Below are 27,065 nucleotides of genomic sequence, written 5' to 3'. Positions count from 1 at the left end.
CGAAGATGAGGGCACACTGAGCTAGAAACGCCCGACAGGTTCTCGGCTCTCCATTGAAATGTTCCGGGGGAGGTAAGCGTGGCTCCAGAGAAGGTGGAGTGATCGATGAGACGGCGCTGCTAACAGCTGAGTTACTGAGGGGCTGCGGGGTTACCACCATGGTAGGCTGCCTCCCAGACAACCCGCGGAATTGCTCCAGCAAAATGGCCACTGCCACACAAACAGACAAACAGAACACAGGTATAAAGACCCCAGAAATGTTCCATATGCACAAAAAGTTTATTTCTCTTAAATTGTGTGAACAAATTTGTTTACATCCCTGTTAGTGAGCATTTCTCCTTTGCCAAGATAATCCATCCACCTGACAGGTGTGGCATATCAAGAAGCTGATTAAATAGCATGATCATTACACAGGTGCACCTTGTGCTAGGGGCAATAAAAGGCCCTTCAAAAATGTACAGTTTTGTCACACAACACAATGCCACAGATGTCTCAAGTATTGAGGGAGCATGCAATATGCATGCTGACTGCAGGAATGTCCATCAGAGCTGTTGCCAGAGAATTGAATGTTAATTTCTCTACCATAAGCCTCCTCCAACGTCATTTTTGAGAATTTGTCAGCAACCGGCCTCACAACCGCAGACCTTGTGTAACCATGCCAGCCCAGGACCTCCACATTCGGCTTCTTCAACTGCAAGATTTTCTGAGACCAGCCAACTGTACAGTTGATGAAACTGAGGACTTTTTCTGTCTGTAATAAACCCGTTTTGTGGGGAAAAAATCATTCTGATTTGCTGGGCCAGGCTCCCCAGTGGGTGGCCTATGCCCTCCCAGGTCCACCCTTGGATGCGCCCCAGTCATGTGAAATCCATAGATTAACGTCTAATGAATTTATTTCAATTGACTGATTTCCTTATATGAACTGTAACTCAGCAAAATCCCTGAAATTGTTGCATGTTGCGTTTATATGTTTATTCAGGACATCTAAAAGTATGTTTACTGCTAAATGTTAGCATATTCTACAATATTCACAAAGTTGACTTTCTTGTCTGTCTTTGTGATGTCACTGTTGAGAAGATGTAACCTGATTAATCAGTAGCATGTGTCACGATCGTGTGGGGGATTGACGGACCAAAACGCAGCAGTTGGAAAATAAGCCATCTTCTTTTATTTTAAAAGATGACAAAAATAAACACGAAACACTTTAACAAAACGAACAAAACAACAAAACGACCGTGAAGCTACAAACGTTGTGCACATACATACAGGCTACAAACGTTCTACATAGACAATTACCCACAACCAATGAGAGCCTATGGCTACCCTAAATAAGGCTCCCAATCAGAGACAACCGAAATCAGCTGTCTCTAATTGGGAACTCATTCAGGTAACCATAGACTCTCCTAGACAACTAAACATACATAGACAACGCTAGACATCTACACTCAACACAAACCCATATACTACACCCCATAACCCCTTTACCATATAAACACCCAAAACCAACAAAACATAAACATTCCCCATGTCACACCCTGACCTAACTAAAATAATAAAGAAAACAAAGAATACTAAGGCCAGGGCGTGACAGCATGTTGATGTTGTTGATGTTGTTTTGAGCCGGTTGCGGGGTTACCCGTGCTTGTTATGAAAAAGGAGCATTGTATGCCAGAGGATAAAATGTAGAGATCATGTACAACTCTTATTGTGTTAACAATGTTTTTGGCAAAGCAACACCTCAAAAAACGCTACCTAACTCAGTATGTCACAGCATTTCCCAAACTCGGTCATCGGGACTCCAAGGCATGTTTTGGTTTTTGCCGTAACACTACACAGCTGATTCAAATGATCAAAGCTTAATGATTAGTTGATTATTTGAATCAGCTGTGTAGTGCTAGGCCAAAAAACAAAACGTGCACCCCTTGGGGTCCAAAACGTGCACCCCTTGGGGTCCTGGCGGCCCTGTCCATGCTGCTGCTGCTTTGCCAAACTCTGTTACCGCCGACCGTACCCGCTCCGCTGCAAGCTATTCCAGGTTATGAAAACCGGTCTGGCGTACATGCAGACTTCAGTCCCCTGACCAGCAGGACCTGGGGAGACGACTCTGCTATGACCCCACACGCAATTCAGGTGAGAGAGAGAGGGAGGGGAATGAGGGAGAGAGACAGAGAAAATTGAGGTTAACGAGAGGATTCTGCCTGTAGAGTGCATTTGTTGACACTGATATCACACACAGGTGTTGCTGTTCCTCTTGGCAGCATTCTGCTTTTCCTCTCCATTTCTGAGTGTTCCTTCCCAGGGCGTCATCGGCCACGGACACCAGCGCTTCCATTTCCTCCTCTCCCTCTGCACGCTGACCCAACAGGAAGCTGTGCTTGAGGATTTCTTTTCCCGACGGGTGTCCCTGATGAGTGAGCACGTGGAGGGCCGCCTCCTGATGGCAGCCATGTAATTTCCTGTACAGGTGTTTCTGTAGTGCGCTGACAGCTGTGGTCAGGAGGAGACGGGTGAAGTGGAGGCTGAGGAAGGAGGACACGGAGAGGCGGGAGGGAAGAGAGGGTGGAAGGAGGTAGAGAGCAGAGGAAGAAAGGGTAAAAGAGGAAGGATACCGACATTTGGGAATTGTAATACATTGGTAGGCCTTCTTACGATGACTTGATATCTTAACTTTAAGCTATTGATGATCATAGGCTTACATGCTGACCACACCGTGCCATCGCATGTTGATTTTATCCACCCACACCAGACGCGATCAGGACACGAAGGCTGAAATATCAAAACGAACTCTGAACCAACTATATTAATTTGGGGACAGGTCGAAAAGCATGAAACATTTATGGCAAATTATCTAGCGAGCTTGCTGTGGCTAGCTAATTTGTCCTGGGATATAAACATTGGGTTGTTATTTTACCTGAAATGCACAAGGTCCTCTACTCCAACAATTAATCCACAGATAAAAGGGTAAACTGAGTTAGTTTCTAGTAATCTCTCCTCCTTCAGACTTTTTATTTTTCTTGGGACTTTATGTGGCTGTTGTCAACCAACTTTACAGTGCATTACCACCACCAACTGGACTGGAGTGTGGACCTCAGTTCATCTTTCAATCACCCACATGGGTATATGCTCCTAAAAACCAATGGGGAGATGGGAGAGGCAGGACTTGCGGTGAGTCAAGCGTCACGAATAGAAGCAAGATCTATTTTAGCACCTGGCTATGCAGACACTCAATGACGTGCGCGAGCAGTGTGGGTGCAATGATTGAATAACATGTATGTGTACATTTATTTTGCAATGTGAGCGGTGTGGTCAGCATGTTAGAAAATGTTGAGGTGGTTGAAAAGGTTGTTTAATTTGTAGTGTGCACCTCTGACCACAGGGAGGCTGTGTCTACTGTCATTACTATCTACTGCAGGGAGCGGTGTGAAGCAAATATAAATACTTTTTCACCAAGAACAATGATTCTGTGACTACACTGGGCACAGCCAGAAGAGGACTGGCTAACCCTCGGTTTATTCCTATGTTCCTGCCTGTCTAGGGAGTTTGTATTTAGCCACTGTGCAATGCGGTGGTTTTAGGGTGGGTATCTGTACAGCACTTTGTGACAACTGTTGATGTAAAAAGGGCTTTATAAAATACATTTGATTGATTTACTATGTTTCTCCTCTACAACATTCTACCTTTGCCTCAAACACACAGTCACTGTATTAACCTCTCACATAATGGTACACTGACACTAGATGGGTCAGCTGCAAAGTCAGAACTGTCTATATTGTAAAAATTCATGAAAGCTTCTTGGTCTTAATTTAGGGTTAGGCATTAGGATTAGCAGTGTGGTTAGAGTTAAGATTGAGGCTAGGTTTAAAATCAGATTTCATGACTTTGTGGAGCTGCCTCCAGGTCAAGATTCATGACAATAAATGCCAACCTGCACACTGTATTCACCTCTTACATAATGGCACTGGGCTTTTACTGCTTTTTAAGATGTACTTACTTTTCACTGCTGTAAGCACAGTGCAACAATACTTAATGAACTCGTTGCACTGTTTAAGAGTAAGACTTATCCAGTAATAAAAACACACTAATGTAAGGGTTGAACGTAAAGTGTTTCATAAAATTAAAATATCTGTGCAGGTCTTAACATATAAAATATACATAAACTTAACGTAATAAAGTTGAGCTGTGATAGTTGTGATTCTGAAAGCTAAAGGCAGACATGTTAATTCTTATCAGGAAGGTGATAAGGGTGAGAGAAAGGGATAAAGCATGCCAGAATATGACAAGTGTGTCACATTGAGTGAGAATGAAAGTTGGGAATGAGGAAGTAAAGTTCAAAAGTTACTTGCTGCTGAACGACACATGGAATCAGATATCAGTGAGAAGCGAACAGAGACAGAGACAGACAAAGAGGGAGAGAAGTTGTCACGTTCCTGACCTGTTGTCTGTTATTTTTGTATGTGTTTAGTTGGTCAGCTCGTGAGTTGGGGTGGGCATTCTATGTTTTGTGTTTCTATGTTTAGGCCATTGGTAATTAGGCTTATATGGTTCTCAATCAGAGACAGGTGTTTGTTGTTTCCTCTGATTGGGAACCATATAAAGGTAGGGTGTTCACACTGTTTGTTTGTGGGTGGTTGTCTTCCGTGTCTGTATGTATGTTTGTACCACACAAGACTGTAGCGTTTTGGTTTGTAGTCTATACCTGTTCGTACGTTCTTCGTGTTATTTGTAAGTTCTCTAGTTCAGGTCTGTCTTCGTTCGTTTTGATATTTTGTAATTATTCCAAGTGTTGTTTCGTGTTCGTCTTCGTCGTTTAATAAATTCATTATGTTTTCTAAACCCGCTGCATGTTGGTCTGATCTCTACTCCTCCTCTTCGGACGAAGAGGAGGAGAACAGCCGTTACAGAAGTGGTGGCTGTAGTGTACCATATATAAATAAAATCAGATTTTATTAGTCACATGCGCCGAATACAAAAGGTGTAGACCGTACAGTGAAAAGTTTACTTACAAGCCCCTAACCAACAACACCGTTTAAAAAAATACATATAAGAATAAGTAATAAAAGTAACAAGTAGTTAAAGAGCAGGAGTAAAATAAAAATAGTGAGACTATTCAGGGGGTACCGTTACAGAGTCAATGTGCGGGTGTAACAGTATAACTTTAAACCGTCCCCTCGCCCCGACACGGGCGCGAACCAGGGACCCTCTGCACACATCGACAACAGTCACCCACGAAGCAGCGTTACCCATCGCTCCACAAAAGCCGCGGCCCTTGCAGAGCAAGGGGCAACCCTACTTAATGTCTCAGAGCAAGTGACGTAACTGATTGAAATGCAACTAGCGCGCACCCGCTAACTAGCTAGCCATTTCACATCCGTTACACGGGGGCACCGGTTAGTCAAGGTAATTGAGGTAATATGTACATGTAGGTAGAGTTATTAAAGTGACTATACATAGGTGATAACAATAAATAGTAGCAGCGGTGTAAAAGGGGGGGGGGGGGTGCAAATAGTCTGGGAAGCCATTTGATTAGATGTTCAGGAGTCTTATGGCTTGGGGATAGAAGCTGTTTAGAAGCCCCTTGGACCTAGACTTGGCGCTCCGGTACCGCTTGCCGTGCCGTAGCAGAGAGAACAGTCTATGACTAGGGTGGCTGGAGTCTTTGACACTTTTTAGGGCTTTCCTCTGACACCACCTGGTATAGAGGTCCTGGATAGCGGGAAGATTGACCCCAGTGATGTACTGGGCCGTACGCACAACCCTCTGTAGTGCCTTGCGGTCGTAGGCCAAGCAGTTGCCATACCAGGCAGTGATGCAACCAGTCAGGATGCTCTCGATGGTGCAACTGTAGACCCTTTTGAGGATCTGAGGATCCATGCCAAATCTCCTGAGAGGGAATAGGCTTTGTAATGCCCTCTTCACGACTGTCTTGGTGTGATTGGACCATATTAGTTTGTTGGTGATGTGGACACCAAGGACCTTGAAGCTCTCAACCTGCTCCACTACAGCCCCGTCGATGAGAATGGGGGCGTGCTCGGTTCTCCTTTTCCTATAGTCCACAATCATCTCCTTTGACTTGATCACGTTGAGGGAGAGGTTGTTTTCCTGGCACCACATTGCCAGATCTCTGACCTCCGCCCTGCGGCCTTGTGAATGTTGTCCTGTTTAAAGGTCTTACTCACATCGGCTGTGGAGACCGTGATCACACAGTTGTCCGGAACAGCTGTTGCTCTCATGCATGTGTCAGTGTTACTTGCCTCGAAGCGAGCATAGAAGTATTTTAGCTCATCTGGTAGGCTCGTGTCACTGGGCAGCTCTCGGCTGTGCTTCCCTTTTGTAGTCTGTAATGGTTTGCAAGCCCTGACACATCCGACGAGCGTCGGAGCCGGTGTAGTACAATTCAATCTTAGTCCTGTATTGGGACTTTGCCTGTTTGATGGTTCATCACAGGGCATAGCGGGATTTCTTAGAAGCTTCCGGGTTAGAGTCCCGCTTCTTGAAAGCAGCAGCTAACCTTTAGCTCAGTGCGGATGTTGCCTGTAATCCATGGCTTCTGGTTGGGGTATGTACGTTCGGTCACTGTGGGGACGACGTCATCGATGCACTTATTGATGAAGCCATTTACTGATGTGGCGTACTCCTCAATGCCATAGGAAGAATCCCGGAACATATTCCAGTCAGTAGCTTAGCATCTACTTCATCTGACCACTTTTTTATTGACCGAGTCACTGGTGCTTCCTGCTTTAATTGGGCTTGTACACAGGAATCGGGGGGATAGAATTATGGACAGATTTGCAAAATGGATGGCGAGGGAGAGCTTTGTACGTGTCTCTATGTGCGGACTAAAGGTGGTCTAGAGTATTTTTCTGCTCTGGTTGCACATTTAGTATGCTGAAATTTGGTAAAACAGATTTAAGTTTCCCTGCATTAAAGTCCCTGGCCACTAGGAGCGCCACGTCTGGTAGAGCGTTTTCCTGTTTGCTTAATTCGGAATACAGCTCATTGAGTGGGTTCTTAGTGCCAGCATTGGTCTGTGGTGGTATGTAGACAGCTGCGAAAAATACAGATGAAAACTCTCTAGGTAGATAGTGTGGTCTACAGCTTATCATAAGATACTCTACCTCAGGCGAGCAAAACCTTGAGACTTCCTTAGATATCGTGCACCAGCTGTTGTTTACATATATGCATAGTCCGCCACCCCTTGTCTTACCAGACACCGCTGTTCTATCCTGCCGATACAGCATATAACCAGTATGTTGATAATGTCGTCGTTCAGCCACTACTCCGTGAAGCATAAGATATTACAGTTTTAATGTCCCGTTGGTAGTTTAATCCTCCTCGTAAGTCGTCGATTTTATTTTCCAATGATTGCACGTTAGCTAGAAGAATGTAAATCGCCTAGGAATTCTCAGAAGGCAGCCCGACCTCCGTCCTCTTTTCCTCCGTCGTCTCTTCATACAAATTACGGGGATGTGAGCCTGTTCCCGGGAAAGCAGTATGTTGTTCATGTCGGGCTCGTCGTACTCGTTAAAGAAAAAAAAAGCTTCTGCCGTTTGACATTGACATGGCACATTTGGGTGAGGAGGTGTCGCTCTCTGTTGACCGTCTGTGACAAGGTCAGAGGTCAAGCGTTCTGACCCTGCAAAAGATTTTTAATCTGTGAGTAATAATTTCTCTTCACCTGTATGTTAGTTTTTTTTATGTGTGTGTGTGTGTGCTTGTGGAACTTTGTGTAAATACTGTATATACTCCATGAACACTGTATATGCTTTTTCGCATTTTAAATCTCCTCAAACTGTCGTGTCATACACAATATCAACTGGTATTTTTCATCTCCTTTCTCTCCCTCTATCATCTCAGTGGCACACACAGCTGAGGTCACAACACACTACGCACCACCAGTGATCAAAGGTTAAACGTCAGTTGGTGGCTGCTGTGCACTGATAAAATAGTTATATAGTTAAATAGTCAGTTTGATATCATTGTACAGTAACCCTTTATCTGTCCCAAATACATGCACAGCAAGAGATACTCTGTCGGTCTTGTACGAGAACATCAACAACTGCTTGATCACAATTCCCAGAACACAAGACACACAACAAAACAAGAGCCTCTTGAAAGAGATGAATGAAAGAAATAGAGAGAAAGATGGTGTGTTTCAGGATTACAGCATTCAGTCTGTACAGTGAAAGTTAGTCATGTCCCTTTAACACGTACAAATGCCAGTATTGTTCAGTATTTGCCTTCTGTCCTGTGTGTTCAAGGCTGTTCAAGTGGCGCGGTCACATTGTGAATTGTAAGATTGCCGTAGGCTACAGTCAAAGCTTTAGGTGTCAGGGAATACCTGTTCATTAACACTGATCTTTGAAGTGGGAGTTTTCTGGTGTGGTCGAAACAACCTGCTCCTTCGTGCAAGGATTACAGTATTTGCTCATAAAAATGTTGCATTTCAATATTATTTAAAGATTTATCTGCAATACACTGTATGTTGTTTGGATTTTGTGATTGTTTGGATTGTTCCCATCAGGGGTGTAATCATTAGTCCAAACTGTTGAAAACAGTTGGGTTTTACAACAAAAACGTTCTATTTTACAAATGTATGTAGGTCCTTCCCCCATTTTGTTCCCTTTGGTTCTGTTTGGTTCCTAGTTAATACACCCCAGGTACAGAGCGAGGAGTCAAACGAGCGCCCTCATTTTTATGAGCACCGGCTTTTGTATCATCCTATAAAAATGTGTTTCAATGAACAGCATCCCATTTTGATTGGCTCAAATCAATGGGTCTTTGATTGGCAGAGGCAGTGAGACCCCTCCCACCAGGTGAAAGTGTTTCAGAGAACACAGAATGGAACTGACATTAGGTCACACTTGGAATGGTAGAATAGAATATAAACAATCTTAATGATATCAGTTGTCAGATGTTTATTTGATCTGAATGTTAATAACTGAGTATTTTTCTTTCTGCTATTGGACACGGGATGTTGACAGATGGCCTTGGGTTATGCGTTTGATTGGATTGTAACAGTCAAGACGTTGTCCCTTTGAATCACAAGGTAAATTACTTTGTATGAAATACTGTAACTTTGTTACAAGCTATCTGTAGAAGCCATGCATATAATGAACATGTGTTTATCACCATTTCAATTTGTTTTACTTTGATTAGAAGGATTTGCACACTTGTTGATAACACTGCATTTACCTACAGACATTGTTTTTGCTGGTATCACATTCACTGATTGAGCAAGTGCAGTAAGGGATTGGAAAAGTCAGCTACTCTTGCTTAATCATCAGTAAGGGATTGGAAAAGTCAGCTACTCTTACTTAATCATCAGTAAGGGATTGGAAAAGTCAGCTACTCTTACTTAATCATCAGTAAGGGATTGGAAAAGTCAGCTACTCTTACTTAATCATCAGTAAGGGATTGGAAAAGTCAGCTACTCTTACTTAATCATCAGTAAGGGATTGGAAAAGTCAGCTACTCTTACTTAATCATCAGTAAGGGATTGGAAAAGTCAGCTACTCTTACTTAATCATCAGTAAGGGATTGGAAAAGTCAGCTACTCTTACTTAATCATCAGTAAGGGATTGGAAAAGTCAGCTACTCTTACTTAATCATCAGTAAGGGATTGGAAAAGTCAGCTACTCTTACTTAATCATCAGTAAGGGATTGGAAAAGTCAGCTACTCTTACTTAATCATCAGTAAGGGATTGGAAAAGTCAGCTACTCTTACTTAATCATCAGTAAGGGATTGGAAAAGTCAGCTACTCTTACTTAATCATCAGTAAGGCATTGGAAAAGTCAGCTACTCTTACTTAATCATCAGTAAGTGATGTATTTGATGAGGTCCGGAGGTAATAGGGTGTGACAGGACTGTTTTGTTGTCTCTGCTCTCATAATTACAGGCTTATTTGTTGGATTGTATTCCAGCAATCTTCAGTGCCCTCTTGTTTATACAGTGAATCTGTCTATCCTGTCCTTTTTTTGTTCATGTGCACGTTTATTCTTTTATGCCCATTTAAAAAAAATAATAATAATATATATATATATATATATATATATATATATATATATATATATATATATATTTATTTATTTAAATATATATTTATTTATTTATTTAAATATATATATATATATTTATTTATTTATTTAAATATTGGTGCTGATTTACTGCCAGCAATATAAATCCCTCACTATTTTGTTTAAAATAGTGGCAATGTTTTTGCTGTCTTACCATCTACTGTAAGGGGCTAAGCAGGCCTCTCACCCTCAAGTGCATAAGCAAGCAGCCAGCACCTTCTTAAGTAGATATGGGTGCAGACAGAGGTGGGTTTTGCATGAAATAGGGTGATTCCTTACTAAACTAGGGCAAAAAAAGTCTTTCACTCTGTTACTTTTTCCTTTGGGAAAATATTTGTCATTTGTATCTGGAAATTTGAAATGTCTGTAGAGTATATTCAAAAATTTATTGAAAATAAGCCAACATTTTGTTTTTATATATTATGTTTATATTTTTCAATATTCATAACTTACTATAAGGAAATTTTAATTGAAATCAAAATACTACTCATTTTAGAGCAAGAGGTAAATCTTCACATGACACCAATTTTTGCTTTGTAGCAGCTACAGGTGAAACATTATGGAGTTTTAAAGGAAGCCTGGGTAAGGCCCGATGTCAGAAATATGACAACTTTTATTATTTCTTAATTATACTTTTAGATATGTCAACAATCCTTCATCCAAATGACCATTCTTGGATTACATTTTGTGAAAATCCTCAACATGGTATTTTTGTCCTATAGCTTCGTAAGGAATCACCCAATGAGAATTTAGTCAACATTGTGAATATACAAAGAACTCTAAACATGACTTTAATAATATTATGTGCAAACTGTACATGGGTAGGGTGTAGCTAGATCCTCTGTGTACAGTTGTGTACTCTGCTCTATTTTGCCAACTTTTCTTTAATCATGTAACCATAAGTACATATTGACATCAAACTAAACAAACGAAGCACTTATTTCAGTAGATGAAACGCTTGTATTTCAACCAAGCCCAAGAAAGCATGTATTCACCTACCCACTTTCTCTCCACCTCGCTCACTAACGTGTCTCCCTAAAACAGCAGTTGCCATGGTGCAGGTGAGAGAGATCATGGGGCCATGGGCAGCTCCAGGGTTGGGGTCATTCTCTTCAGATTTCGTCGTGTTCTCTCTGCTCTTCCTCCTCCTCTCCATCATCCTCGCCCTCTGCACTAACTGTAGAAGGTCAGTGATCAACTATTTTGCATTTCTGAAGGAACATATTTTGTTGCATAAGAGAGAGCATTTGATGCCTGAGTATATGACCATACATGGCAGGATTACAGGTATGAATTGTAGGTTAATGTATGAATGAAACATGCATGGAGTTCAGTGCTCCAGGCTAAAACCAGTTCACCCCTCCCTACACTACATGATAGACTCAGGCTAAAATAACAGAACACTTTCTCCTACCCACTGTGGCTATGGCGAGAGTGGTTTTACATGTAAACCATGACTAGAAAAGTAATGTATATGTAGGAATGCTCACTGGGTACTTATGAATCATTATCAATGTATGCTTGATCAATGTCATGATACTCTACGCCGCAGGAGTATCATGACATACTCTACGCCGCAGAAGTATCATGACATACTCTATGCCGCAGGAGTATCATGACATACTCTACGCCGCAGAAGTATCATGACATACTCTACGCCGCAGAAGTATCATGACATACTCTATGCCGCAGGAGTACGCATCCTCTCCAGGGGTGAACTGGGGAGGATGGGCTTGTGGTAATGAGTGGAATCTAGGGAATGGTATCAAACACATTTTTGTTCATGTTTGATGCCATTCCATTTGCACCGTTCCAGCCGTTACTACGAGCCGTCTTCCCCTCAGCAGCCTCCTGATGCTCTACAGCTGATAGGGACATTAAGTCTTTGAATGCCATATTGAGTGGTTTTGTCTTCTAGATAATCATAAACCTATATCTCTCTAATGCATGCACTAATATGCTCGCACACACACACTCCAGGAATTCCTCTGGTATCCCTCTGGCGATACATTATGAGACAACACATTTCACATAATGTAATGCGTATATGTTGATGCCACCAGTAGATCACTCATTGTCTGAAGGAAAAAATCAATTTCTCTCTTTTTGAGAGAGAATACACATACCTTCAAACACTGCATTCCATGCATGTCTCCAATGATTTGATAGTGTCCGTGCAAGAGTTCACACTTCACCTTCCCTGTGTTACAATCAGACTAATGGGTCATTCCTCACGAAACTATAACAACAACAAAAAAGACCATGATTTTCACTAAATTGTATCCATAAAAGGGTCCTTTGGTGGCAGGATTGTTGACATGTATTTGACATTTGTATCTGGAAGCATAATTGAGAAATAATTAATCAAAGTCGGCATATTTATGACATTTTGGCCTAACCCAGGCTTCCTTTAAAACTCCACAATGTTTAATCTGTAGGTGCTACAAAGCAAAAGTTGGTGTCACACGAAGCTTTACCGCTTGCTCTGTAACATGAGTATTATTTTGATTTCAAAAACACATATCTTACATGCATTTATGAATATAAAAAATGTAATCATGAATATTGAAAATATAAATTGATTTGGATAATTTTTCAATATATTGTTGAACATAATATACTTTACATATCAAAGTTCCAGAGGGTGATCTCTGCTACTTTTAGTTATCACCGTGCCTACCTATAGCTCCATGACCCCGGCCACAGCAAAGTTCGATACTAGCCTATGATAGATTTTATGACTAGAGAGAGACTGTCAAATTATACAGCAAATAGCTGCGGTTTTTATGAGTGAGTTCATGTCTAAGTTTTATTCAGCAATGTCAACACTGTTTTTATTCAACACTACTACAAAACATAAAACAAGCTTCTTTCTACGTCTGCTTGCGCTGCAACTGCAAGGAATTAGTAGCCGATAGGCCTGTGGTTTTATTATTATTAGCAGCAGCTAGTCCTGTATTTTAATATGGAGGAATATTTCACTCTATCTGGTCATAGGAACAACATGAATTTGTTCCTGAGGCAGTTGCGGTGCGACAGGAGATTCGCTATCAGGTGGAAGACTGTCCCCTCTTTCTGGTCAGCCTTGCTGGAGGAAAGGAAGGAGAGAGTGGGACCGTGAGAGGCAGATCTTCTGCTGCCCTCGCCCTCTCTCTGCTGAGACTAATGCTGTGTTCAAAACAACTGGGAACTCAGAAATCTCAGACTTCCAACTTCAGTGAGTTCAAGACCCTCGGGAACTTGGGATTTAAAAAAAAATATATCGCAATCTCCATAGGAAAGCATTGGTAGTAGATTGGCCTTGCTGAAGAGCTCAGTGACTTTCAACGTGGCACTGTCTTAGGATGCCACCTTTCCAACAAATCATTTTGTCAAATTGCTACCCTGCTAGAGATGCCCCAATCAACTGTAAGTGCTGTTATTGTGAAGTGGAAATGTCGAGGAGCAACAGCTGCGAAGTGGGTCTCACAAGCTCACAGAATGGGACCGTCGAGTGCTGAAGCGTGTAGCCTGTAAAAATCGTCTGTCTTCGCTTGCAAAACTCACTACTGAGTTCCAAACTGCCTCTGGAAGCATCGTCAGCTCAAGAACTGTTCATCAGGAGCTTCATGAAATGGGTTTCTATGGACGAGCAGCTGCACACAAGATCACTATTTATTTTTTATTTTTATTTTTATTTCACCTTTATTTAACCAGGTAGGCTAGTTGAGAACAAGTTCTCATTTGCAACTGCGACCTGGCCAAGATAAAGCATAGCAGTGTGAACAGACAACAACACAGAGTTACACATGGAGTAAACAATAAACAAGTCAATAACATGGTAGAAAAAAGAGAATCTATATACAATGTGTGCAAAAGGCATGAGGTAGGCAATAATCTGCTAAATTGTAATTACTCGATTTAACATTGGAGTGATAAATCATCAGATGATCATGTGCAAGAAGAGATACTGGTGTGCAAAAGAGCAGAAAAGTAAATAAATAAAAGCAGTATGGGGGGTGAGGTAGGTAAATTGGGTGGGTAGTTTACAGATGGACTATGTACAGCTGCAGCGATCGGTTAGCTGCTCGGATAGCAGATTTTTAAAGTTGTTGAGGGAGATAAAAGTCTCCAACTTCAGAGATTTTTGCAATTCGTTCCAGTCGCAGGCAGCAGAGAACTGGAAGGAAAGGCGTCCAAATGAGGTTTTGGCTTTAGGGATGATCAGTGAGATACACCTGCTGGAGCGCGTGCTACGGGTGGGTGTAGCCATCGTGACCAGTGAACTGAGATAAGGTGGCACTTTACCTAGCATAGCCTTGTAGATGACCTGGAGCCAGTGGGTCTGACGACGAACATGTAGCGAGGGCCAGCCGACTAGGGCATACAGGTCGCAGTGGTGGGTCGTATAAGGTGCTTTAGTAACAAAACGGATGGCACTGTGATAAACTGCATCCAGTTTGCTGAGTAGAGTATTGGAAGCTATTTTGTAGATGACATCGCCGAAGTCGAGGATCGGTAGGATAGTCAGTTTTACTAGGGTAAGTTTGGCGGCGTGAGTGAAGGAGGCTTTGTTGCGGAATAGAAAGCCGACTCTAGATTTGATTTTGGATTGGAGATGTTTGATATGAGTCTGGAAGGAGAGTTTGCAGTCTAGCCAGACACCTAGGTACTTATAGATGTCCACATATTCTAGGTCGGAACCGTCCAGGGTGGTGATGCTAGTCGGGCGTGCGGGTGCAGGCAGCGAACGGTTGAAAAGCATGCATTTGGTTTTACTAGCGTTTAAGAGCAGTTGGAGGCCACGGAAGGAGTGTTGTATGGCATTGAAGCTCGTTTGGAGGTTAGATAGCACAGTGTCCAAGGAAGGGCCGGAAGTGTACAGAATGGTGTCGTCTGCATAGAGGTGGATCAGGGAATCGCCCGCAGCAAGAGCAACATCATTGATGTATACAGAGAAAAGAGTCGGCCCGAGAATTGAAACCTGTGGTACCCTCATAGAGACTGCCAGAGGACCGGACAACATGCCCTCCGATTTGACACACTGAACTCTGTCTGCAAAGTAGTTGGTGAACCAGGCAAGGCAGTCATTAGAAAAACCGAGGCTACTGAGTCTGCCGATAAGAATATGGTGATTGACAGAGTCGAAAGCCTTGGCCAGGTCGATGAAGACGGCTGCACAGTAATGTCTTTTATCGATGGCGGTTATGACATCGTTTAGTACCTTGAGCGTGGCTGAGGTGCACCCGTGACCGGCTCGGAAACCGGATTGCACAGCGGAGAAGGTACGGTGGGATTCGAGATGGTCAGTGATCTGTTTGTTGACTTGGCTTTCGAAGACCTTAGATAGGCAGGGCAGGATGGATATAGGTCTGTAACAGTTTGGGTCCAGGGTGTCTCCCCCTTTGAAGAGGGGGATGACCACGGCAGCTTTCCAATCCTTGGGGATCTCAGATGACACGAAGGAGAGGTTGAACAGGTTGGTAATAGGGGGTGCGACAATGGCGGCGGACAGTTTCAGAAATAGGGGGTCCAGATTGTCAAGCCCAGCTGATTTGTATGGGTCCAGGTTTTCCAGCTCTTTCAGAACATCTGCTGTCTGGATATGGGTAAAGGAGAAGCTGGGGAGGCTTGGGCGAGTAGCAGCGGGGGGGTAGGGGCTGTTGGCCAAGGTTGGAGTCGCCAGGAGGAAGGCATGGCCAGCCATTGAGAAATGTTTGTTGAAGTTTTCGATTATCATGGACTTATCAGTGGTGACCGTGTTACCTAGCCTCAGTGAAGTGGGCAGCTGGGAGGAGGTGCTCTTGTTTTCCATGGACTTTACAGTATCCCAGAACTTTTTGGAGTTAGAGCTACAGGATGCAAATTTCTGCTTGAAAAAGCTGGCCTTTGCTTTCCTGACTGACTGCGTGTATTGGTTCCTGACTTCCCTGAACAGTTGCATATTGCGGGGGCTCTTCGATGCTATTGCAGTTCGCCACAGGATGTTTTTGTGCTGGTCGAGGGCAGTCAGGTCTGGAGTGAACCAAGGGCTATATCTGTTCTTGGTTCTGCATTTTTTGAACGGAGCATGCTTGTCTAATATGGTGAGGAAGTAACTTTTAAAGAATGACCAGGCATCCTCAACTGACGGGATGAGGTCAATATCCTTCCAGGGTACCCGGGCCAGGTCGATTAGAAAGGCCTGCTCGCAGAAGTGTTTTAGGGAGCGTTTGACAGTGATGAGGGGTGGTCGTTTGGCCGCGTACCCGTGGCGGATACAGGCAATGAGGCAGTGATCGCTGAGATCTTGATTGAAGACAGCAGAGGTGTATTTGGAGGGCAAGTTGGTCAGGATAATGTCTATTAGGGTGCCCATGTTTACGGATTTCGGGTTGTACCTGGTGGGTTCCTTGATGATTTGTGTGAGATTGAGGGCATCAAGCCTAGATTGTAGGACTGCCGGGGTGTTAAGCATATCCCAGTTTAGGTCACCTAACAGAACAAACTCTGAAGCTAGATGGGGAGCGATCAATTCACAGATGGTGTCCAGGGCACAGCTGGGAGCTGAGGGGGGTCGGTAGCAGGCAGCAACAGTGAGAGACTTATTTCTGGAGAGATTAATTTTTAAAATTAGAAGTTCGAACTGTTTGGGCATAGACCTGGAAAGTATGACAGAACTTTGCAGGCTATCTCTGCAGTAGATTGCGACTCCTCCCCCTTTGGCAGTTCTATCTTGACGGAAAGTGTTATAGTTGGGTATGGAAATCTGAGAATTTTTGGTGGCCTTCCTAAGCCAGGATTCGGACACGGCGAGGACATCAGGGTTGGCAGAGTGTGCTAAAGCGGTGAGTAAGGCAAACTTAGGGAGGAGGCTTCTGATGTTGACATGCATGAGGCCAAGGCTTTTTCGATCACAGAAGTCAACAAATGAGGGTGACTGGGGACATGCAGGGCCTGGGTTTACCTCCACATCACCCGAGGAACAGAGGAGTAGCAGGATGAGGTCTGGTCGCCTAGAGCGTTGGGGACAAGGAATAAAAGGAGCAGATTTATGGGCGTGGTAGAATAGATTCTGGGCATAATGTGCAGACCAGGGTATGGTGGGGCACGGGTACAGCGGAGGCAAGCCCAGGCACTGGGTGATGATAAGAGAGGTTGTATCTCTGGACATGCTGGTCTCAATGGGTGAGGTCACCGCATGTGTGGGGGGTGGGACAAAGGAGGTATCAGAGGTACGGAGAGTGGAACTACGGGGTCCATTGCAAACCAAAACAATGATAACTAGCCTGAACAACTGTATGCAAGGCATATTGATATTTGAGGGAGACATGCAGTAAGGCGTAAAGTGATTGCAGGTCTTGATTGGGAGAGCTAGCTAAAACAACAGGTGATATAACAGCAGCTAGTCAGAGCTAGCCAAAACAACAGGTGATATAACAGCAGCTAGTCAGCTAACACAGCAACAGTAGGTAAAAATGGCGACGGCTAGGCAGAGAGGGTCGGATTAACTACACACAGATCCTGAGTTAAAGCACAGAGCCGACAGATAAAACACAAATAAACGGAATGGAGTACCGTGAATTAATGGACAGTCAAGCAGGCATCAGCTATGTAGCCAAGTGATCATAGTGTCCAGGGGGCAGCCGTAGATGGGGCAGTGAGGCCTCCACTAAACTAGCCCGCGGCGTTTAAAGTTAGTAGCCCGGGGGGGAGGTCTGCTCAGACGGAGGGGGTCTGCTCAGACGGAGGCCGGTTGAGGGCACAGCGGATGGGCTATTCGTCTGCAGACCAGACGTGGTCGTGTCGACAGAGAATCCAAGCCGGATGGCGATGGCGAAAGAGAGGTTGTCTGTTCAGATAGCAGCCGATATGCTCAAGACAGCTAACGATTAGCGTGCCGCAGTTAGCATATGGGCGTTCAGGTTACGTCGCGATGGAGGGGCCAGTTGAATAACTCCCTCGGGCAGATAACGTCGGTATCCCAGTCGTGAAGGCCCGGTGGGGCTCCGCATCGGCAGTAAACGGGTCCGGATAGGTGATTGTAGCCCAGGAGTGGCTGATGGAACTCTTCAGCTGGCTAGCTCCGGGATAATTGTTGTTTGCTCCGGAATTGATGTTAGCCAATAGTCACTCGGATAGCAGCTGGTTAGCTGCAAGATCCAGGTGTAAATGTCCAGAGCTTGCGGTAAAAATCCGGGGATATGGAGAGAAAATAGGTCTGGTATGCTCTGGTCTGAGTCGCGTTGTACAAAACTGGCAATAGTTTTCCGAGCTAAAGGATAGCTGATGAGCGCTAGCTCTGGTTAGCTGAACTACTAACGTTAGCTTGTGAGCTGGCTAACTTTCGGCTAGCTTCTGTTGTTGATTTCGGATACGAGGTGAATAATACCTTTGAGAAAAAAAAACAGATCCGCACCACATTTGGTGAGGTGGGTTGCAGGAGAGTGTTTTGAAGTTGAGTTTTTAAGAAGAAAAAAATATATATAAAAGAAATGGGAAGAAAAATATATAAAATATATATACACGGGACAGGACGAGGACAAAGGACATCTGACTGCTACGCCATCTTGGATTCACTATGCGCAATGCCAAGTGTTGGATGGGTGGTGTAAAGCTCGCCGCCATTGGACTCTGGAGCAGTGGAAACGCGTTTTCTGGAGTGCTGAATCTTGCTTCACCATCTGGCAGTCCAATGGGCAAATCATGGTTCAGGCTAGGCCCCCATGCACAAAGTGAGGTCCATACAGAAATGGATTGTCGAGTCTAGTGTGGAAGAACTTGACTGGCCTGACCTCAACCCCATCGAACACCTTTGGGACGAATTGGAATTCCGACTGCGAGCCGGGCCTAATCGCCAAACATCCGTGCCCGACCTCACTAATGCTCTTGTGGATGAATGCTGCGGGGACTTGTTTCCAATGTTCCAACATTTTAGATGAAAGCCTTCCCAGAAGACTGGAGGCTGTTATAGCAGCAAAGGAGGGACCAACCTTATATGAATGCCCATGATTTTGGAATGAGATGTTCGACGGGCAGGTGACCACATATTTTTGGTTCATCAGTGTACCATCAGTCCCGTAACATAAAGCGAATTATTAAAATGTATGCTCAGCTGTGCCTTGCAAGTGCTACACCAACGGATCTATTTTGTTATCAAAGTTAGACTTGCTTTTTAAATGCAAAAGTAATATTGACTCAAAGTTAAACCACTGCTGTAGAGTACATGTTCAACAATACACTGAGTGAACAAAAAATTAGGAACACCTTCCTAATATTGAGTTGCACCCCCTTTTGAGAACAGCCTCAATTCGTTGGGGCATGGACTCTACAAGGTGTCAAGTGTTACACAGGGATGCTGGCCCATGTTGACTCCAATGCTTCCCACAGTTGTTGAGCATTATGGAGTCTTCAAGGTAATTTTCCTGTGTTTTTCTATACGTTTCAACACTGAGGTTGGAATAGTACTGTGAAAATTAGGATAATTCCTATTTAGTGTAAGAGCATTTAGTGTAAGACCACCTGAATTTCAGCCTGTTTTGGTGTGCCTAGTGACATCGCCAGGTGGTAAATGAGTTAGTAGAGCAATAAGAAAGAGATCGAATCCTCTCTGCCAATACAGCTAGTTTTCAGTTTTCCCCTCCCCACTCACACCATTCCCAGACATTCCTGACTAAATTCTTGCTTGAGAAATTACTCTTTGCTAAGAAGCTATTTTTGTTTTTCATTTCTTTTGCATTTGAATTGAAAACAATCACTGTAAGGTACTTAGTTGTTACCCAGAAATGATTTGATATTAAGAACGACTGCATTGGACCTTTTTTAAAAGGCAATTGCACTTCCTGATTTGGTGTCGTTTAGATTTGGTTCATTAACAAATTATAGCGGCCATGACTGAATTCAAAAAGGAGTTTGTTTCGGGGTGGCAGGTACTGTAGCCTACAATAGTGGTTAGAGCATTGGGCCAGTAACTGAAAGGTTGCTGGATCAAATCCCTGAGCTGACAACGTAAAAATATGTCGTTCTGCCCTTGAACAAGGCAGTTAAACCACTGTTCCCCAGTAGGCTGTCATTGTAAATAAGAATTTGTTCTTAACTGACTTGCCTAGTTAAAAAAAAAAAAAATCCTTTGGGGTATGGTTTGTGGGTTTCTAGGGGCTAGTTAGGGACTGTCAATAAATTACACACTGTTCACGTTGCACACCTTTTAGTTTTTTCATTAAATCCTGTCAATATTGGTATATGAATTAATACAATTTAGTTTGTTTGATGTTTTTAAGTAATTTTGAGCTATTGGGATTTTAACATATTGTCCCATGTGTAATTTACTGACTATCCCGAAATGACCCCATAGGGATATCCAAAGTCTACACAAATTTACCACAGCCATTACGATTGGGTCGTGTGCAGCAGCACTCTGTATTGATGGTTACTTGTGCCAGACGTTGTCAGGTTGAAACATACCCAACCTTCATTTATTTTGTGAAGTCTCACAACTCTGATTTGCACTAGATTGACTTTATGAGCAAAATTATCTTATTTACACTTTGTAGTCAGTGTAAATACTGATACCAAAGGCTGTTTTCTAAATGAAGTTGTTTTTTAGGGGAAGTTGCTCTTCAACCCCCTAAGGTCGATGCCCTTATGGAAATCTAATTAGCATATAATAAAAATCTGTCCGTTTTAAGCTAGAGATGTTTTTTTTTGCATTGGATACATTTCAGTCCACTGCATGCGCCTGTCGCGCTTCCGCATCTGTGGTGAAAGGTGACAGAGCTAGAGTGTGTTTGTCAGACCATGAGACATCCCAAAAAGCAGTCTTCTCACAATTGTCTGTCGCGTCCGATTTGGCCTACTAATTATGACCCATCTATGGACCGATGAGACTCTCATGAACACAATCTTGCTCTGTTTAGCTCTACAACCCCCACATGCGTCTTGGGACTTGTCTGAAGTCGGTACAGCCGATCTGCCAACTTTCTGTAGCATCTGAACAGTTTTGGCTACACGGCACCAATTTAACAGTATAACTTTACGGCGTCCCCTCGCCCCGCCCCGGGCGCGAACCATGGACCCTCTGCACACATCAACAACAGTCGCCCAAAAAGCATCGTTACCCATCGCTCCACAAAGGCCGCGGATCTTGCAGAGCAAGGGGAACCACTACTTCAAGTCTCAGAGCAAGTGACGTCACCGACTGAAACGCTGCTAGCGTGCACCACCGCTACCTAGCTAGCCATTTCAAATCGGTTACATTAACATGACCCCATCTGTGGAAAGGTATATGTCAGTTGCTTTGCTCTAGGATGCCCACAGGCTTCCAAAAACTCGTCTGAAGGTCCCCCGGTACCAGCTGCAAAAATGTATGCATTCGGAAAGTATTCAGACCCCTTGACTTTATCTATATTTTGTTAAGATTCAGTCTTATTCTAAAATGTATTAAATAAATGTTCTTCATCAATTTACATACATTACCCCATAATGACAAACCGAAAACAGGATTTAAGAATTTTTGCAAATTTATAAAAAATAAAAAACTTCTGTAAATAAGTATTCAGACCCTTTGCTATGAGATGTGAAAATGAGCTCCATTGCATCCTGTTTCCATTGATCATGCTTGAGATGTTTCTACAACTTGATTGGAGTCCACCTGTGGTACATTTAAACTGATTGGACATGATTTGGAAAGGCTCACACCTGTCTGCTGAAGGTCGCACAGTTGACAGTGCATGTCAGAGCAAAAACCAAGCCATAAGGTCGAAGGAATTGTCTGTAGAGCTCCGAGACAGGATTATGTCGAGGCACAGATCTGGGGAAGGGTATCAAAAAATATCTGGAGCATTGAAGGTCCCCAAAAACACAGTGGCCTCCATTCTTAATATAAGAAGTTTGGAACCACCAAGACTCTTCCTAGAGCTGGCTGTACGGCCAAACCGAGCAATCGGGGGAGAAGGGCCTTGGTCAGGGAGGTGAACAGAAACTTGATGGTCACTCTGACACAGCTCTAGAGTTCCTCTGTGGAGATGGGAGAACCTTCCAGAAGGACAACCATCTCTGCAGCACTCCACCAGTCATGCATTTATGGTAGAGTAGTGAGATGGAAGCCACTCCTCAGTAAAAGGCACGCAACAGCCCATTTTGGAGTTTGCCAAAATTACATTAAGACTCCCAGACCATGAGAAACAAGATGATCTGGTCTGATGAAAACAAGATTGAACACTTTGGCCTGAAGGCCAAGTTTCACGTCTGGTGGAAACCTGGCACATCCTTACAGTGAAGCATGTTGGGCAGCATCATGCTGTGGGGAAGTTGTTCAGGGACTGGGAGACTAGTCAGGGTCGAGGGGGAAAAATGAACGGAGTAAAGTACAGAGAGATCTGGGATGAAAACCTGCTCCAGAGCGCTCAACCTCAGACTAGGGCAAAGGTTTGCCTTCCAACAGGACAATTACCCTAAGCACACAGCCAAGACAATGCAGGAGTGGCTTCAGGACAAGTCTATGAATGTCTGAGTGGCCCAGCCAGATCCTGGACTTGACCCGATCAAACATCTCTGGAGAGACCTGACAATGGCTGCGCAGCGATGCTCCCCATCCATCCTGACAGAGCTTGAGAGGATCTGCGGAGAAGAATGGGAGAAACTCCCCAAATGCAGGTGTGCCAAGCTTATAGCGTCATACCTAAGAAGACTTGAGGCTGTAATCACTGCCAAAGGTGCTTCAACAAAGTTCTGAGTAAAGGGTCTGAATACTTATGTAACTGTGATATATATTTTATTTTTTATACATTGGCAAAAAATTCTTAACCTGTTTTTGCTTTGTCATTATGGTGTGTGTGTGCTGAGGATTTTATATTTTTTAAATCTCTTTTAGAATAAGGCTGTAATGTAATAAAATGTGTAAAAAGTCAAGGGGTCTAAATACTTTCCAGATGCACTGTGTGTGTCGCTTAGTAGAAGCAGAACGCTCACCACACATCAGTTAGTATGGTGGAGAGGTGAGGAGTGATATATGCCAATTAGTAATGAGTAGGATTATTAGGTGGCTATTATGGAAATGCGATCAGTGTGGGAATTTTGCCAGAACACCGAGGTTAACAGCCCTACTCGTGCGACACGGGCCATGAGAATTTTAATGACCACAGAGTTAGGACACACGTTTAACGTCCCATCCGAAAGATGAATGTGCAATGTCCCCTTCACTACCCTGGGCCATTGGGATCTTCTTAGACTAGAGGGGATAGTGCCTCCTACTGGTCCTCCAACACCACTTCCAGCAGCATCTGGTCCCCCATCCAGGGACCGACCCTGCCTACCTTCAGAGGCAGGCCAGCACTGGGATGCAGGGTGGCATGCTGCTGGCTAAGCATACTGTAAGCATTGGTAGATATTTCTTGTACAAGTTCTGATTCTCTAGTTTGTGTTCCACAGGCATTCCTATACGCTGCGGGATGGTGGTGAGGAAGTGGACAGAACCCAGTCACAGCTGGTCAGAGTGGTGAGATGGGACAGGCAACAACAATGATGACCGCTATGTCCTGTCCAGGGTTACACTTGGGGTGGGGGTAGGCGCTCAGAAGTCGGTTAGATTGGAGGTAGGGAGATACGGAGGAAGCAAGGAATGAGTAGAAGGGGGGAAGGGAGGGATGCAATGGATGGAATCCTTTTGTGAGTACTTTGTCTAGAGACCAGTGGTGAGAGATGGGTTATTCTGAAACCAGTATAGCTGTGATGTCATTTGCTGATGATGATATTTGATTGACAGGTGAAGCTAGAGGATGCCTTGGCCGCCAGGGAGAACTCAATGATCAATGACATCAGAAAAGATGAGAGTGGTGGGAAACCCAACTGTTCCACTTTTTTTCAGGTGTTATCTAATTACAACAAGCAGAGAGGAGAAGAGGTTGTTTTATGGTGTGTGTTTGGTTTTCATCTCCTCCTTGGTTAGATTTCAGTCCCAGACCTGAGGACAGTGTCATTGGTGTCCCAGAGCAGCCTCCTGCTGAGCAGGATGTCACCTGGTTGAAACCCTGGAGGAGCCACAGGCAGGCACCTGATCAAGGTGCTACCTTCACCAATCTCTGTTTCACTCTCTCTAAGTTTCTCTCCCTCTGTATTTCTTCCATGTGTCTGGTTGCATCCCAATCTCTCCTACCTCCCAACATGTTCACTTCCCTTCACTGACTTGAAAGGAAATAACTGGCACAAGGAATATTGATATAAACTTCCTTGCCTCCACCAATCCAATGCTATTAGATTCATGGGAAGTAGAACAAGTGAACATTTTTAGAAAAAGTTATATATTATTGGGACACAGCACAAGTGTAGTGGGTGAGTTTAACAGGTGTGTTTTGATGCCCTGCAGGTGATTCTCCAAGTGCCTTTCAGATTGCCAACAGAACCCACATGGCCATGACGATTATATCTCCTTCGCCTCGCACAACCGTCGACATTGGTAGGCTATCTCAAATCACCCATGTGCATTTCCTCAAACTAATGGGGCTCAATCTCTCTTTGGCCAAGCTTAAGGTCAAGTGAAACATCTCAATTATTTACTACTTCTCTCACCTTGTAGGTGACCTGAGTGATGTCCTGAACTTCACACCTGAGCTCCACTTTATCCCAGCCCCCATTGCCATGGTGGAAGTCGACACCCCCCTTGAATCTTTATCCCCACCTGTCTATTCAGAGGACACCCTAGATGCCACCATCGTGAGCAGCTTCGAACCTGTTGCTGTCCCCATCCTTGAACCTCTGGTTGTCCCCATCGTGAGCATTCTTGAACCCGTGGAAGTCCCCAATGTGAATGTCCACATCGTGAGCAGTTTTGAACCTGTGGAAGCCCCCATCGTGGATCTCCCCATCATGGATGTCACCATTGTGAATAGCCTTGAACCTCTGCAAGCCCCAATTGTGGATGCACCCATCGTGAGCAGCCTTGAACCTGTTGAAAATGCGGATGCCACTGTCATTAATGACCTTGATATCCCGAATGCTCCAGTTGGCTTAGAGAACCTGGATGCCCCAGTCATCAACAGTCTTGACACACTGGTGCTGGATGCCCTCATTGTAAACAGCCTTGAACCTGTGGACATCCCTGTCATCAATGACTTTGACACTCCAGATACCCCCATGGTAAATATTCTTGACACCCTGGAGCTGGATGCTCCCATCATAGACGTCCCCATCGTGGACAGCCTTGCACCTGTGGAATTCCCCATCATGAATGACATTGACCTCCTGGAGGCCCCTGCGGAGTTCAGTTCCAGCTTTAACCCTCAGCTTGAAGTAGAGGTTCATGTGGATGGTGAGGACCAGAACCAGGGGCTTTCCCTGTGTGTCTGACCCCAGCATACCTATGAGATCATTGGGGAGCCCAATCCTGATGAACACTCTGTGGAAGTGGACCTGGCAACCCCAAGCTCTCAAACCATAGCTGAACTGGTCAATAAATCCACCACACATTCTGACGATGACACAACCACAGTCACCGAGCCAGCGGACCTGGCAAGCACAGGCTATGAGACTATAGCTTAACTGGTCCAGGATTCGAGTGCAACCACACTGCCTGACGATGACCCTATCACAACCCCAGTCACAGAGCCAGGGGATCTGATAACCCCTGGGTATGAAACCATAACTGGTCCATAAATTAAGCGCAACCACACTGCCTGACGATGAGCCAATAACAACCACAGTCACAGAGCCAGAAGGGCTTGACCTTACAAGCCCTCTCTCATTGGTAGAGGGTTTCTATGACAGGGGGTGGAATCCAATGTACGCTAGAGTGAGAAGGAAGCCTAGTAAAAGTACCACGCCACCCCCTGTGCTTCCATCGGAGGATGAGGAACCGGAGGGATTTTCACCTCCATTACGAGAGAAGTGGAGAGATGGAGGGATGATCATCGTAGAATATCTCATAAGACTTCAAATGTGTGTTACATCATAAATTATATTTATATAGACTCAACTGTGCCATTTCTAGATGTAACATGTCTCAGATGATGAAGATAAGGGTTGTACCCAGTCCACATCTTATACGATCTCATGAGACAGGTATCCATCTCACTGTCCTATCCTTCTTATACACCATTTCCAGTCCTTTCATTAGCTTTGCATTAAACTCCGTACAATGCTATGCTACATATTCCATAAGGAAGGACCCTAAGCCCAGAGTAGAACTGGGTCACCTAACATGTTCCAGAGTAGGCTTTATGTTTGTATTTACTAACACATTACAGGGTGAAGTGGCAATTACACAGTAATAAAGCATTGAGTTACTGGTTTCTTTGAGATTCATTCAACTTGGTCCACTTACGACTCGTTCCCTCTCTAGAATTACAAACATTATACTTTAATGACAATAGTGGTGCATTCTTAATAAATAATTCATGTATATCAACAAATTAAATGGACAACATTATGGGTGTGTCTGAATACCCATACTTAAATAGAAGGCTTTTTGGGTATGCAATTTTTATTTATAGTATGTGTCATTTAGAAAATGTAGTATGCTTTAAGTGCAAGAATGTCATACTAATTTTGGCTTTAAATCAATTAGAATTTGCGCATAGAGAATGACAGAGGACTCCAGTGGCCAAAAACTTGTTTTATCATGGGCATTGAGGAATTTCACCATTTTGAAGTAGTTAACTGGGTGGGACTTCCTGTGGGTTAAGGAAGGCTCATATAATTCCATCCAGGTCCAAGGATGGATCAGCCATTGAATTTTACTTGTGTGCAAACATTCCATAACTGTAGGGGCAGTAAATCGCCAACCTTGGCTTTATACCTTTTCAGACAACACACTCCGGGTGGCAGTACGCAACCTTTCAGTTTGTTTACCAACTGCACTAAAATGTACTACTTTAAAATGGAGATGGCCATTTATAGATGGCCATAAAATGGCGCTGCCCATGCTCTCACAGACGCTATAATGGGACAGGTACAATGTTGTGTCCTCTAACTATCTCTATGAATTTGCTGCACACTATTGAGGAAGATAATTGTCTTTTCACACAAGTATTTGACAACAG

At 43.9% G+C, this 27,065-nt stretch overlaps 1 protein-coding gene and 1 pseudogene across 1 annotated transcript; both read left to right on the top strand.

Moving 5' to 3' along the window:
- Positions 1–1,978: 1,978 nt before the first annotated feature.
- On the top strand, positions 1,979–2,573 carry LOC129813376 (membrane progestin receptor beta-like; annotated as a pseudogene).
- A 6,313-nt stretch (positions 2,574–8,886) lies between these two features.
- On the top strand, positions 8,887–26,316 carry si:ch73-204p21.2 (uncharacterized). Its single transcript, XM_055865203.1, has 7 exons — positions 8,887–9,046; positions 11,119–11,260; positions 23,461–23,527; positions 23,795–23,864; positions 23,978–24,091; positions 24,395–24,484; positions 24,605–26,316. Exons 2-7 carry the CDS (start codon positions 11,127–11,129, stop codon positions 25,372–25,374), a joined length of 1,245 nt encoding a protein of 414 aa, XP_055721178.1. The 5' UTR covers positions 8,887–9,046; positions 11,119–11,126; the 3' UTR covers positions 25,375–26,316.
- The last annotated feature ends 749 nt before the right edge of the window (positions 26,317–27,065 follow it).

The sequence above is a fragment of the Salvelinus fontinalis genome, chromosome 16 (assembly GCF_029448725.1).
Source record: "Salvelinus fontinalis isolate EN_2023a chromosome 16, ASM2944872v1, whole genome shotgun sequence".
NCBI lineage: Eukaryota > Metazoa > Chordata > Actinopteri > Salmoniformes > Salmonidae > Salvelinus > Salvelinus fontinalis.
Note: the sequence above shows the minus strand (reverse complement) of the source record. Positions and strands in the feature narration are given on the sequence as shown.

What these genes read in the sequence shown, in the direction of transcription:
- si:ch73-204p21.2 (XM_055865203.1), top strand. Translation starts at nt 11,127, where the DNA reads ATGGTGCAGGTGAGAGAGATCATGGGGCCATGGGCAGCTCCAGGGTTG. An exon ending in CTCTGCACTAACTGTAGAAG is followed by an intron (nt 11,261 to 23,460) that starts GTCAGTGATCAA and finishes TGTGTTCCACAG; the next exon opens with GCATTCCTATACGCTGCGGG. An exon ending in AGTCACAGCTGGTCAGAGTG is followed by an intron (nt 23,528 to 23,794) that starts GTGAGATGGGAC and finishes TTTGATTGACAG; the next exon opens with GTGAAGCTAGAGGATGCCTT.